The sequence below is a fragment of the Cetorhinus maximus genome, chromosome 21 (genome assembly GCF_964194155.1).
Source record: "Cetorhinus maximus chromosome 21, sCetMax3.hap1.1, whole genome shotgun sequence".
NCBI lineage: Eukaryota > Metazoa > Chordata > Chondrichthyes > Lamniformes > Cetorhinidae > Cetorhinus > Cetorhinus maximus.
Window position 1 is genome coordinate 68,380,457 of NC_135899.1, and position 12,992 is coordinate 68,393,448.

Below are 12,992 nucleotides of genomic sequence, written 5' to 3' on the forward strand. Positions count from 1 at the left end.
TATTGGTATACAAATCCGTTGACATAATTTTCTAAATACTATGGATTGTTGTTTCAGACGCAAAGGAAGACCTAGAAGAAAAAGCAGATATAAAATACTAGATGCTACAGATGATCATGAAAGTATGGAATTGAAGTCTAGCTCCAAGCCAGGTATTGGGATGCGAAAGAAACGTTGAAGCTGTGACTTTTGGGGGTTGATTGACTCTTTTTTCCTTCCTCACGAGTCTCGCAACATCACTTAGCATTCCCCATGACAACAGCAGGATACCTTCCTACTATTAGTATTCCACCAAAGTCATTCTATAGCAGGAACCCACCTCATGGGGTGATGCAGCCAAGATCTTTTCTACTCTCACTGAATGACACAGCACGTTGAAATTCCAATGTATACAGAAAAGAAGCGTCTTACTCTTGCGAAGCTGTAGAAATTGCGAAGACAAATTAGTTCTGCCTCTCATTCACGTGATGACATGAATGTTTTGATACGCCTTGCTCTGCTGAGCCCTAGTGCCCACTGTGATCTCAGAAATGATGTACTTGAGTCAGGTCTTGGTGGAGCTGACCCTAGTTTCCATTGAAAGTTCTGAATACCATGAGTCTGGTGTGCCAGTCTTCTAATCTGCACTTTGATGAGCTGGACTCATTTATTGGAATTGAGCCTCACTGGTTATCATTTTGAGGGTGGGATTCAATTGCTCATCACCCTCTCATCTCTTCTGTCTTCGGTTCAATAATAGCCCAGACTGCGGTATTAAAAGCCTATCCTGTGCTAATTGTAAAGATGCTGAGCGATACCAGGTTTAGGAACATGAATCAAATTCCTAATGGATATAGCTCTACAACATACATTGCCATCCTCCGAGTCTTGGAATGATAAATGGAGTGGAAAATGGAAATGTCATCATATAGAAAAACTCTTCTGAAATTAGACTAATGCACATTTTTGGGATGGAATAGAGGGAGATTTACTTTGTATCTGCCCGTACCAGCATAAATGTGCGTGTTGCTAATCATCTGCACAATTATCCAATATCTTGAATGACAGTTTCAAAAACTTTCAACTTAAAAAAAGGCTTTCAGTGAGGCAACTTACTATGATGCCTTGATAAAAATTGTGCACAGAAATCTTTACACCTGCAGAGAATGCAGCTTATTTTTTGGGGACTTCTACAATACGAATGTTTGGGAAAGGGAGGAGAAAATCTGGAATATAGACATCCGCTTGCAAATCTCATTTGGCTTACTGAGCTGGCTAGCAGGAGCAGCAGCTTTCACCTATTTTATAAAGCTTACATTGCAGATCAAAAGTATAGGATTGGTGTAGACAGTGAATTTGTTTCCTTCAGTTTCTTTGGACACCATGGGGGTGGGGCCCACTCGCCAACGAGTAAAATGATGCGTGGTGACATCAGGCGGGCGTCCTGACGTCACTGGGTGTCATTTAGATTTTCAGCTCGGCGAGTGCGCAGCCAACTTGGCTGCGCGCCTGCCAAACTGTCAAAGGCCTATTAAAATCTGTTTAAAAACTAATTAAAATAGTTAAATGAGCGGCCTGTCCAACCTTAAGGTTGTTGGGCAGGCGAAGAGCCCAGGCGGCCTTCGCATTTTTTATGGAACCTCATCAACGGGCGGGATGAGGTTTCATGAAGTGTTTTAAAATTCAATAAAAAAAATTTTTTAATTTCATTGATATGCCCCAGCTTATGTCACATGAGGGGACATGTCTTATAATATTTCCTTTTCTGTATTTAGCTTTTCAAAACTTTTAACTAATCGGGTGCCTCAGAGAGATTTCTGTGCTCTTTCACATGCATGCATGAAAGAGCGCAGGTCCCAACTCAGGGAATCCCCCCCCCCCCCCCCTGCCATGCCCGCGCAGGGAGCGCTCAGCGCTTCCGGGCGGGACTTAATTGGCCCGCCCACATAAAATGGCGGCGCACACCTGATCGGGGGCGTCAGTCGGGATCGCGCTCACTCCCACCCGCCCCCGCAAAACCCCCCTGACCGGGGGAAATTCAGCCCCATAAATGAGGGTATATATGTGTGAAAGAAAATTTGCTGTCCCTGTGCCAGTAATTTACAGCATTAGTTACAGACCTATTTATAGTAAAGAATTGCTGCAACTTTTTCTGCAGCGGTGTTTTTTTGTAGCAGGCAATAAGATTTAGAACAGTAGCAGATAGGATACAAAGAGGCTGAGGGTATAGCAAGACTGGAAAAGTTGGTTTCCTAGACCAGTTTAGCAGTGCACAATGTGGAAAAAAAAAATTGCTATGACAATGCAGAGGTAAAGAAAATGTCATTGGTCTCATCAATGCATATCTCTCTAATACTCTATTTCTCATGGGAAGATGGTGGCATAGTGATAATGTCACTGAACTAGTAATCCAGAGGCCCATGTTCTAGAGACATGGGTTAAAATCCCACTGCAGCAGCTCGTGGAATTTAAATTGTAAAGCTGGTCAGCAGTGATGGTGACCAAGACATTGATTGTTGTAAAAATCCATCTGATTCACTAATGTCCTTTAGGGAAGGAAATCTGCCATCCTTACTTGGTTTGGCCTACATGTGATTCCAGGATGCCAACCACAGCAATGTGGTTGACTCTTAACTGCCCTCTGAAATGGCCTAGCAAGATAGCCAGTTCAAGGGCAGTCAGGGATGGGCAACAAATGCCGGCCTTGCCAGTGCTGCCCACACCCCAAGAAAGAATTAAGAAAAAAACCTTCATTTGAATAACCTAAAGTCTGCAGCCCTGCCTGTCAATACAGTTCAGACAATATAAAACACTGTGCAAGATGTTGCCTTCTGTTATCTAATCTAGGTATGCTTTGCAGAAGTTTACACTTCTAACCTTTCATGCAACAATTTTTGCCTTATTTTAAAGTAATATCCAGGGTTTACATTTACTATTAAATATTACACTAATCAGCCTACTGTTGTGTTCCAAATGTAGTCCTCCTAGAGGCCAGGTGATATTTGGACCAGAGCATTGTTATGAAAACTATACTTACCTCGTTGAGAGCAGAGATCAAGAACGTCCACTCCCGAAGGGCTTCAGGGCTATTGCGCATGTGCAGACCAGGAGAGGGCTGCACGTGCGTGGATAAGTATTTTTACATTCTTTAGGCTTAGTGTGCCTGTGCATAAGGAAAAACGGTGCAAAAGCCTGGGTCAGGTGACCATGAGCAGAGCATCACAGAAGACTAGTGTCACAGGCAAGGGACAGGGAGAGGTCCTAAGAGGGGACAGGGACAGGAAAATGTCCCAGTTCAGTTAAAAAGAGAGTAGCAGAGAAACAGGCTCCAAACAGGAAAAGGGCTGCGGGGAGCAGGCTTTAAGTGAAACAGGTTGGTGACTTCATGCCGCTGGGGCAAAGATACCTCTTTGGAGCAGTAGCATTCTGCTCGGTGCGGCAGGAGATCTGAAGTCTTGCTTGTGAGTGCATATACAAGAATCCAGGAGAACAGAATCTCAGGAGACGAGATTGAAACCTTGCAAGGTGGGCCATCGCTGATACCATCCGTGTCTGGTAATTGAAGAGGGATCAGGAGAAGCCCTGAAGATCCAAGAAGGCAGTAGAAGGTTGGTGACTCCATGTTGCGGGCCGTTGGAGTGAAGGTACATCTTTGGAGCAGTAAGTGTTTTGCTCGGCATAGCCGAAGATCTGAAATTGTGCTTGTGAGTTGGTGCCTGAATATATACTCAGGAATCCAGGAGAATGTAATCTCAGAAGATGAGATTGAAACCCTACAAGGTGGGCCATTGTTGATGCCATCCAAGTTGGAGCGCCTTGTGGAGAGAATCCCAAGGCAAAGTCTTTGAAGGTGAAGACAGGTATCCCTCGTGTGAGAGAGACACAGTTTCAGTGAGATTGGTTGACTGTGTTACTGAGTGAGTTGTTGAGAAGTTCGTGGACTCTGCCTTGGTCGCATTTGCCATTTATTGTGTAGTGTGTGTGTGTGTTCAACCACAGTTTGCCTGTTAATTCACATGACCTCATATTAACCCTGAATGTTAAGAGTACAAGATAGATATTATAAATTATTTTATCTTTCTGACTTTTATAGTAAAATTTATTTATGTTTGTTCAAAACCCATGGAATCTCGTGGCATTATTCTATTAATAAGGGTCTTGAATGTCAAGTTTTGTCTAAACAAAACGTCATTTGTTCCTAACCGGATCTTACCAACAACTTTGGTGTGGGGTGGGGCGGGGGGTGGTAGATAGGGGGTCTGGCCTAGGATCATAACAGCATGCAAACATTATTTAATCCCCAATTAAAAGTTATATATTCTGTCCTCATTTTTAAGTGGATACTGGTACACAAACAATAGCACGTTGCAGAGTTTCTGATATTAAAGGGTTGATTTCAGTAGTTGCATCTACTGCACTAAACTGAAATAGCAAATTAAACTTGTCACAGTCCCTGAATATTATCATTCACTTGATGTATTCTTGCTGACAGGCCAAAGCTCCATGGACAACCTCTTTGGTTTCAGATAAACTTTTCAGTTGGAACAAGGCAGACTAAGATTCAGAAATAAAATACTGTAGGTGCTGGAAATTTGAAACAAAAAAAGAAAATACTGGAAATACTTAGTAGTTCTGGTAGAATATAGGAAGAGAGGAACATAGTTAATGTTTCAGGCCAATGACCTTTCATCAGTACTTAGACTAAGGCACAGTTCTCGGAAATCTCTACCTGACCTTACCCAATTGCAGAGACAGGGTACTTTGCATATATGGTATAGATTCCTGGTGTCTGCAAGGATGCTTCACCAACAGCTGATTCAGTCTGATCCACGTTACTGTGCTGGGGTGTAGCACTACCTGATTACTCTGCCTGAAGTCCCACCGAGGCCCAATTAGCGAGTTTGAAACAAACTTATCTTTGGCTCAGAGATAAAAACAAAAAACTACTGCAGATGCTGGAAATCCAAAACAAAAACAGAATTACCTGGAAAAACTCAGCAGGTCTGGCAGCATCGGCGGAGCAGAAAAGAGTTAACGTTTCGAGTCCTCTCGAAACGTCAACTCTTTTCTTCTCCGCCGATGCTGCCAGACCTGCTGCGTTTTTCCAGGTAATTCTGTTTTTGTTTTTTATCTTTGGCTCCCACTGGAGCCACTAGGCCTATGAGAATTATTTTACTAACAACAATTAGCATTTTATATATAGCCTTTAACGTAGGAAAACAGGCCAAGATGCTTCACAGAAACTTAATCAGACAGAAATTGTTGCTAAGCCAAAGAAGCAGACATTGGGATGTTTTGATGAAGAGGTTATGGGTTTGGAAACTAAACTCAGGAATAAATAGGGCGTTAACAGTGTAATTCAGCCTGAAATATTGGCCAAGGAGGGGAATGAAATTGGTGGCGATGATGTGCAGTTTTGGTTGGCAAGTGGACTCTGAAGAAAGAGACGTGTCAAAGTTTTTTGTCTTACACTCATCAGGACACTTTGCAAGAATACCAATATAAGGGGAAAATAAAATTTTACACTATATGGGAAGAGAGTGCTGATTGGTTGGCAAGTGGACTCATTCCTCAGGCAGTGCTTTGACCAATCAGGGTTAAGCTGCCTGGTTTAAATTTCAAACAATGCTTTGCAGTTAACTGTCAGTCACCATCATGGTGCATTCTCCATGGCAAAGCCTCTACCAATCAGAGTCCACTTGCCAACCAATCAGCACTCTTCTCTTACAGTATAAATTGTTGTTTTCCCCTTATATTGGTATTCGTGCGAAGTGTCCTGATAAGTGCAAGACAAAAAGCTTCAACATGTCTCCTTTTTCAGCAATTCTCAAGTTCTGTCCTACCTAGCAATGATGTGCAGTTTGTTGTGGGGACCAAAAGCAATGGTTTGGAAACTTCAGAAGGGATTTATACCTGGTCTCAACTGCTGAGGCCTTTTATGGACATGCAGGGCAGCATATCCCAGGGAACTCTGGCTCCCTAATTTATCCCATTGATACCTGGGGTGGGCTGAAGATATTTCTGTAGCCCCTGACTGGGCTATAAGGTCTATTCTAAAACATGGTGGAATCCCAGTGGAACAGCATTCCAGCTCATTTAACAGGTTCTCTTTCCCAACTCCATCCAATCAAAAATGGGATTTCAACCTCCGAAATGTTTAAAATGTAACCAGGTTAAAAAAATTTAACTAGATTCCACAAATCTAGAGGATCCTGGTATTTGAATTGAACTGCATGGGACCTTTCTTAAATACTTGATGCATAAAATGTCTGTTATAATGATACATATGAAAACAAGATGAGCACTTTCTGCAAGTGAACTTAATATATATAGTGGCCAGGAAAGTGCCACTATTTCATTTTAATTTTTGTTATTTTTCATTTTTCTCAGTAATAAATGTAAGAACTTGGATATAGCGCCTTGTAAAATGCTTTATAGTGCTATTTATTTCAGTAGAACTTACTGTAATTGATTTTACAGAATTAAAAGCAGTTTCTCTACACATTAGTTTAACTTGTTCAGTAAATGATTGCATTACTTCTGTGGATGCTTTTTGGAGCTGAGACCTTAAAATTCTGCTCTATAACTTAAAGATGTCCTTGTATATTTATTTTGATCACTTTTTTTCCTTAATGAATGTTAAACTTTGGAGCCTTTGTTGAAACATTCAGATTTACTATATCACATTCCTACTTCAGCTGATCAGCCAAAGAAACACAGATAATAGTGAATGTGTCACTGAACAACATATTATCTGTGAAATGGAGTTTAGGTGGATAGGAATATGCAGCTGCTGCTGACTGTTAAAACCTTGGTACAGTGGCTACTTTGCTTGAATTTCTAAAATTCTTATTTGCCATTACCAAGTAGGTGTTATCATCAAACTAAGCAATTTCACCAGTAAGAAACCAAATAGGACGTTCTTTCAAGGTGGTTCTTTCAGGCTGATTCTTCCTCCCCCACTGTGTATTACAGTATTTCTGATAAATGTTTCATTACAGTTGGCAGGCTGAAAGCTCCAGCACAGAACACCAGCTTAATGGTTTCAGAATCTGAACTTGACAGTGATGAAGCTATCTTCACCTGGCCAGACAGAGAGAAAGGGAAATTACTGCGAAACCAGAATGGATCAATCCACAATGGCCAAATAGCTCAAAAAACTAAGAAACAAAGGGAAGAAATCCTATAACTGGAATCTAGCTGCCAGACTTAATAGAAGCTACAGATCTAGGGGAGAAACTGTCTCCCAGTATTATCTCTGCACAGTAAAATGAAGATTGATCTGAAGCAATAGTGACTGCTGTGCTGCATGCAGAGTGTACACACTCCTTGTGAAATGAGTCCGTTCAGCATTCTAATGCTTAAACCAATCAACTTGTGAGATTAACTGAACTAGTTTCTCACTGAAGGCCAGAAAAAAGACTTGGGAGAGATACAAGCTGGCCAAAAAAAAACTTTGCATTCATTAATTTTGAAAGCTGAAGCATCAAGTGCAGCCCTGTCTGCATATTGTGGTTTTGAAATCCTGTGTTTCCAGTGAGACGTCCACGGGAAATCTGTTGTACTGCAGCTTAAAAAATTATCTTGAAGCCAAAAATGTTACGTGGGAACACACTGGATGTCTTGTGAACTTTAACTATTACCTGAGGCTTGGATCTGACCATTTCCTTCAATTCAGCAATTGTAAAAATCTGCTGAAATTCATGGAAAACTGAATACTGTGATACTAAGCACTGTCCTGTAATTCTGGAACTTTTGCAATGAACTTCTACCTTTCTCCTGTTGAAGTATCGTCATGCAGGCGAACACAAAGGGATTTGTTGTCTTCACCTGTTGTTATTTAGAGTGAGTTGACTCCTGTGCAGAAGTGTTGCACATTTGGCAATGACCCTGTGTCATTTTAGTTTTCTAAAAATAATTCTCACTACTGATTTTTTTTTTGTGTGTGTGTGTTTTAATATTGGGACTGTGTTGGTTTTCAAACCTTTTATTAGTGTGAAGTATTAACAAGGCGTTTTTAATTTATTCTTTGGGAATGAGCTGCTTTGCAATGTTATTCCCTTCCGATGAATGTAGGTCTTTATTTGCTGCTGATTTGTTTTTCCTTTATTAAAACCTGTGTCTTCCTTTTAAATACACTGGCACCTGACTTCATATCTTGATACTGGTGAACGATCCAATTGGTGGTAATTTAATATGACAAATAAATAGTGTAATGAGTGAGGTGTTAGTGACACTCCCCTCCTTCCCTCCCTCCCACCCCCCCGCCCCCAACCTAGTGCCTTCCAGAAATAGAAATAATATTTTAACCATTTTTGAAATGTATTTGTTGTACACCAGTAAAACAAAATGCTGTGCTACTGATAATTAAATAAAAAAAAGTTTTAAAAGAACTATATACCTTAATTTAAAATGGCAAAACATTGGAAAATTTGATAACTGGATCAATTCTAGATAACGTGTTCAAAAGCAAAATAAAACCTTTAAATTACTTTGTCAATCTGATCTTTCGACATTGGCAAGAGTGCACGATTAAATAAGGACTACAAGCAGCCAAATTCTCTCATCATGCAATTAATATAGTACTTCATTATCATTTCTTAAAATATGCTGTATCCTGTTACTAGGTACTGCTGTAAGTAAGCATTCTAGCAATTATTTCAGATATAATGTACCCTAATCAATTGAATACTTAAAAAGATTCCTGTAAGAATGATGTAAACTGGATTGCTTCTTACTTAGAATGATGAGTGACTTACTTTCTAGAAGAGAAATTGAAACTAAATTCAAAATGTGGTATCAACGGACTAAGCTTTTTAGGCATATTTGCAGATTTTTAAAAACTTTCCAAGCTCGGAGCATCTATGTTCTGAGCTGTTCTGTTTGATTTAATAAGACATGGTATGGATCCATGCAGGTTTAGTGAGTAAATGCTTCAAGTTGTGTGCTGCTGAGCCATCCAACAAGATCCCAGTTCTGCGCATGTGCTTGTGAAAACTTGCCTTGGGTGTCCTCTGGGAAGGGGAAAATTATCCAGGTATTCCTGCTGGAAAAGCATATATGTGTTGATTGGACTGAACTTAGTGGTGTTGGCTCTAGCTGTGGTGTAGCTGCTTGCGCATAACAAATGCCTACATGAGTAATATACCAAAAAGGCTGCTGGCTTCAATTGAATTGTGTCACATGATTCATTGACTTCAGGAGACAATGCATGCTCAAAGGAAAATTCAATGGACTGGTCAACCAAACCTGCTGTTGTCCATCTTTCTGTGGCTATAGAGTGCAATTAGAGAAGGCCTGGAAGCTAATATTTAGGAAGGAAAGAACTTTCATGATCTTGATGTCCCAAAGCACTTTCATGGCCAATGAAATATTTTTCAAGTGCAGACACTGCTGCAGTGTAGGAAAACATGCCAGCCAATTCTACACCGTTATATGCCACAAAACAATAATAAGATAAATAGTCACTTGGTATTACAGAACTTGAATATTGCTGAAAAGAGAGACATGTTGCTGAAATTTTTCATTTTGCACTCGTCAGGACAAATAAAAAAAATACAAAAAATATATTAATGAGATAAATGGTCAGATTTTTTTTAAAAGTGGTCAGAGAACTCCCTGCTCAGCTTCACATAATGCTGTGTTATCTTTTACCCAATTGAGGGGGCAGATGGGACTTCGGTTTAACAACTCACCCAAAAGATAGCACCTCTGAGAGTGCAGCATTCAGTCAGTACTGTATTGATGTGTCTAGGTCGATTCTGTGCTCAAGTCTCTGGAGTGACTTTTGAGCCATGGTTGGCAGCACAGGTATCCAATTGTTCCACTTCATGTGGGTAGGAAGACACAGATTAATTTTTTTAACACATTTGTATTTTGATTTCGCACATGTCTGAGGAAAGTGTCTAGATATTTCTAAACTGGTGTGGTCCATATGAAATATAGTTTACCTGCTTAATTGATTAAATTTAGTGCAGTGTAGCAATTCATAATTATTTTTATCCATCCTCTACCAAGTTACTAGAAACAGCTTTTCTCCAGATGGGGTTTATGGGAAAGCAATTTGATTTGACTGACAGATTGACATTGCACCTTTTCATCCTTTTATATGAAACACTCCTTTTTTGATTTAAGCCACAGAGTATCACAGCAAGATTTGCAAAAGAGATTTTCATCCATTTTCCAGCAGATGCTGGATATTTGGTTCAAATTGATTTTTTAAAAACTCATTTTACAGTAAGCTTGCAGAAATTAGCCTTATGGGCATTTAGATATTTTATGAAAATTCACATGCAAGTGTGATTTGAAGTAAAGCCTTTTGAGTTGCACTTGGTGAGGGGGTATGATGATTATGATGTATTATTGAACACACTGCTTCTGAACCCAGGTACATGAAAGTAAACTTGCACTAAAGGGGATACTTTGAGATTAACCATTCATTTCACAAAACTAGATAATGACCTTAAAAGATGTAAGCATCGAGTAAATTTACACCGTTGTTGGGAATGACAATTGTATCGTTCACCTTTTCTTGTATAGCATACACTGTATTGGAGAGTTGCACTATGCACCACGTTTGTCACTGTGGAGAATTTTCACTGAGTTCAGTGTTTTTTTGTTTGTTTTGTGAAGCGCAAGTTATGCTTTCAAAAGTCGTTGGATGGTTCCTGGGAATAAGCAGCTGATCAGTTGAAGTAAGGATTTTTAAAAGAAGTAGCAAACTGTCAAATCTTTAAGTTTTGTCAATGTTTGAAGTTTATTTTCCAAAAAAGCTAAAAAAGATTTGTTTTAATTTTTAAATATATTAGCTCCTTCATTGGCATACTATGTTTACTAGACAGATGTCCAACAAGGTCTGATTGATGTGACATTGTACAATGTTTTGGGGAAATAAGCATTGTATTTTTCAGTAAAATGGCATCTCGATGCATCGTCATTTAATTTCATTTATTCGTGTTTTATTATGAATTATTAAAATTATTTTCTTCAGGTGTATATGTTGTTATGTCAGGTCAAATGCACACAATATCTCCTCATGAGGAACGACAATTGCGCCCTCAATCTCGCTATTGATATTGAGTTTATCATGGATAGCTGCGCTGATAGCTGATATTCTCCATGGAATGTTATTTTTTTGCCAGCATATTGATTTTTATTTTTTAAGTATAATGTGCATCGATACTAAATTATATCTAGGTAACAGTACTCCATTCCCTAATTAATTTGGATAGTCTATGCAAATGTGAAAATTTACAAATTATACACTATTATTTGTTTATAGGCTCGAGGAAATAAATTTTAAAATTCTACTTTAGCAACATTTTGTCAAAACTCATGAATAGGCTCATGCTAGCAAAGGGATTAATGATCATTGTGAATGGTTTTGGTGCTAAAGGCTATATTTCTTTAAAAATTATTTGAGGCCCATTGGATATCTGAACTGATTTTGGCTAACAAAATTTCTTATTGCTGTGTGCATATAAGAAAAGTTTAAAAAAAGCAGAATTACCTCATTGGGGAGGAAGTCCCGCCCTCTGGAGTTGCCAGCCAATTCGATTGGCCGGCAGCTCCATTAGTCCTGGCAGCGCAGGAAGGTGTCAATGGCACCTGTTGGGACTATAAGAGAAGATGATGATGAAGGCCCATGGATCCCTAGAGCAGGCAAATCCATGGTCTTGTGCCTGACGGGTTTGGGTAGGTTTGGGAGAGGGTTTGTGGGGGGGGAGTGGATTGGAAGGAAGGGGGGCGTTTTACCCAAGGGAGGCTGTCCCGCAATTGGCAAAGGCCAGCCTTTGAAGAGCGACATCATCCCCCCCCACCTCCCCTTCAGAGCTGAACTCCAGAAGTGAGAGTGACTGCCTTGATATCACGGCAGCATTTGACCAAGTGTGGCATCAAGGAGCCCTAGCAAAACTGGTCAATGGGAATCAGAGGAGACTTCTCCACTGGTTGGAATCATACTTAGCACAAAGAAGATGGTTGTGATTGTTAGAGGTCAGTCATCTCACTTCCAGGACATAACTGCAGGAGTTCCTCAGGGTAGTGTCCTTGGCCCAACCATCTTCAGCTGCTTCATCAATGACCTCCTTTCCACCATAAGGTCAGAAGTGGGGATGTTCGCTGATGATTGCACAATGTTCACCATTTGCAACTCCTCATATACTGAAGCAGTCCGTGATCAAATGCAGCAAGACTTGGACAATATCCAGGCTTGGGCTGACAAGTGGCAAGTAACATTCGCAGCACACAAGTGCCAGGCAATAACCATCTCCAACAAGAGAGAATTTAACCATCGCTCCTTGACATTCATTGGCATTACAATCCCTGAATCCCCCACTATCAACATCCTAGGGGTTACCATTGACCAGAAACTGAACTGGACTAGCCATATAAATACTGTGGTTACAAGAGCAAGTCAGTGGCTAGGAATCCTGTGGTGAGTAACTCACCACCTGACTCCCCAAAGCCTGTCCACCATCAACAAGGCACAGATCAGGAGTGTGATGGAATACTCTCCACTTGTCTGGATGAGTGCAGCTCCAACAACACTCAAGAAGCTTGACACCATTCAGGACAAAGCAGCCTGCTTGAATGGCACCCCATCCACAAACATTCACTCACTCCACCATCGACATAATGGAAGCATGTGTACCATCTACAAGATGCACTGCAGCAACTCACCAAGCCTTCTTAGAAAGCACCTTCCAAACCTATGATCGCTGCCACCTAGAAGGACAAGGGCAGCATACACATGGGAACACCACCACCTGGAAGTTCCCCTCCAAGTCACTCATCATCCTGTCTTGGAAATATATCGCTGATCCTTCACTGTTGCTGGGTCAAAATGCTGGAACTCCCTCCTTAATAGCGCTGTGGATGTACCTACACCACATGGACTGCAGTGGTTCAAGAAGGCAGCTCACCACCACCTTCTCAAGGGCAGTAAGGATTGGGCAATAATGGCTGGCCTAGCCAGCGACACCCACATCCTGTGAAAGAATTTTTTAAAAAGC

At 40.5% G+C, this 12,992-nt stretch overlaps 1 protein-coding gene and 1 long non-coding RNA gene across 2 annotated transcripts in view; one reads left to right on the forward strand and one right to left on the reverse strand.

The window, feature by feature from the left end:
• The window catches only part of LOC144695960 (dyslexia-associated protein KIAA0319-like protein), an 80,702-nt gene extending 69,730 nt beyond the window's left edge, over nt 1-10,972 (forward strand). The window contains exons 19-20 of the mRNA XM_078567081.1: nt 58-152; nt 6,981-10,972. Of these exons, the coding sequence (XP_078423207.1) occupies nt 58-152; nt 6,981-7,168 (283 nt within the window). The 3' untranslated portion in view covers nt 7,169-10,972. The remainder of the gene's footprint in view (nt 1-57; nt 153-6,980) is intronic.
• The window catches only part of LOC144695962 (uncharacterized), a 113,656-nt gene that overhangs the window by 70,513 nt on the left and 30,151 nt on the right, over nt 1-12,992 (reverse strand). The gene's annotated exons all lie outside the window — the stretch shown is intronic.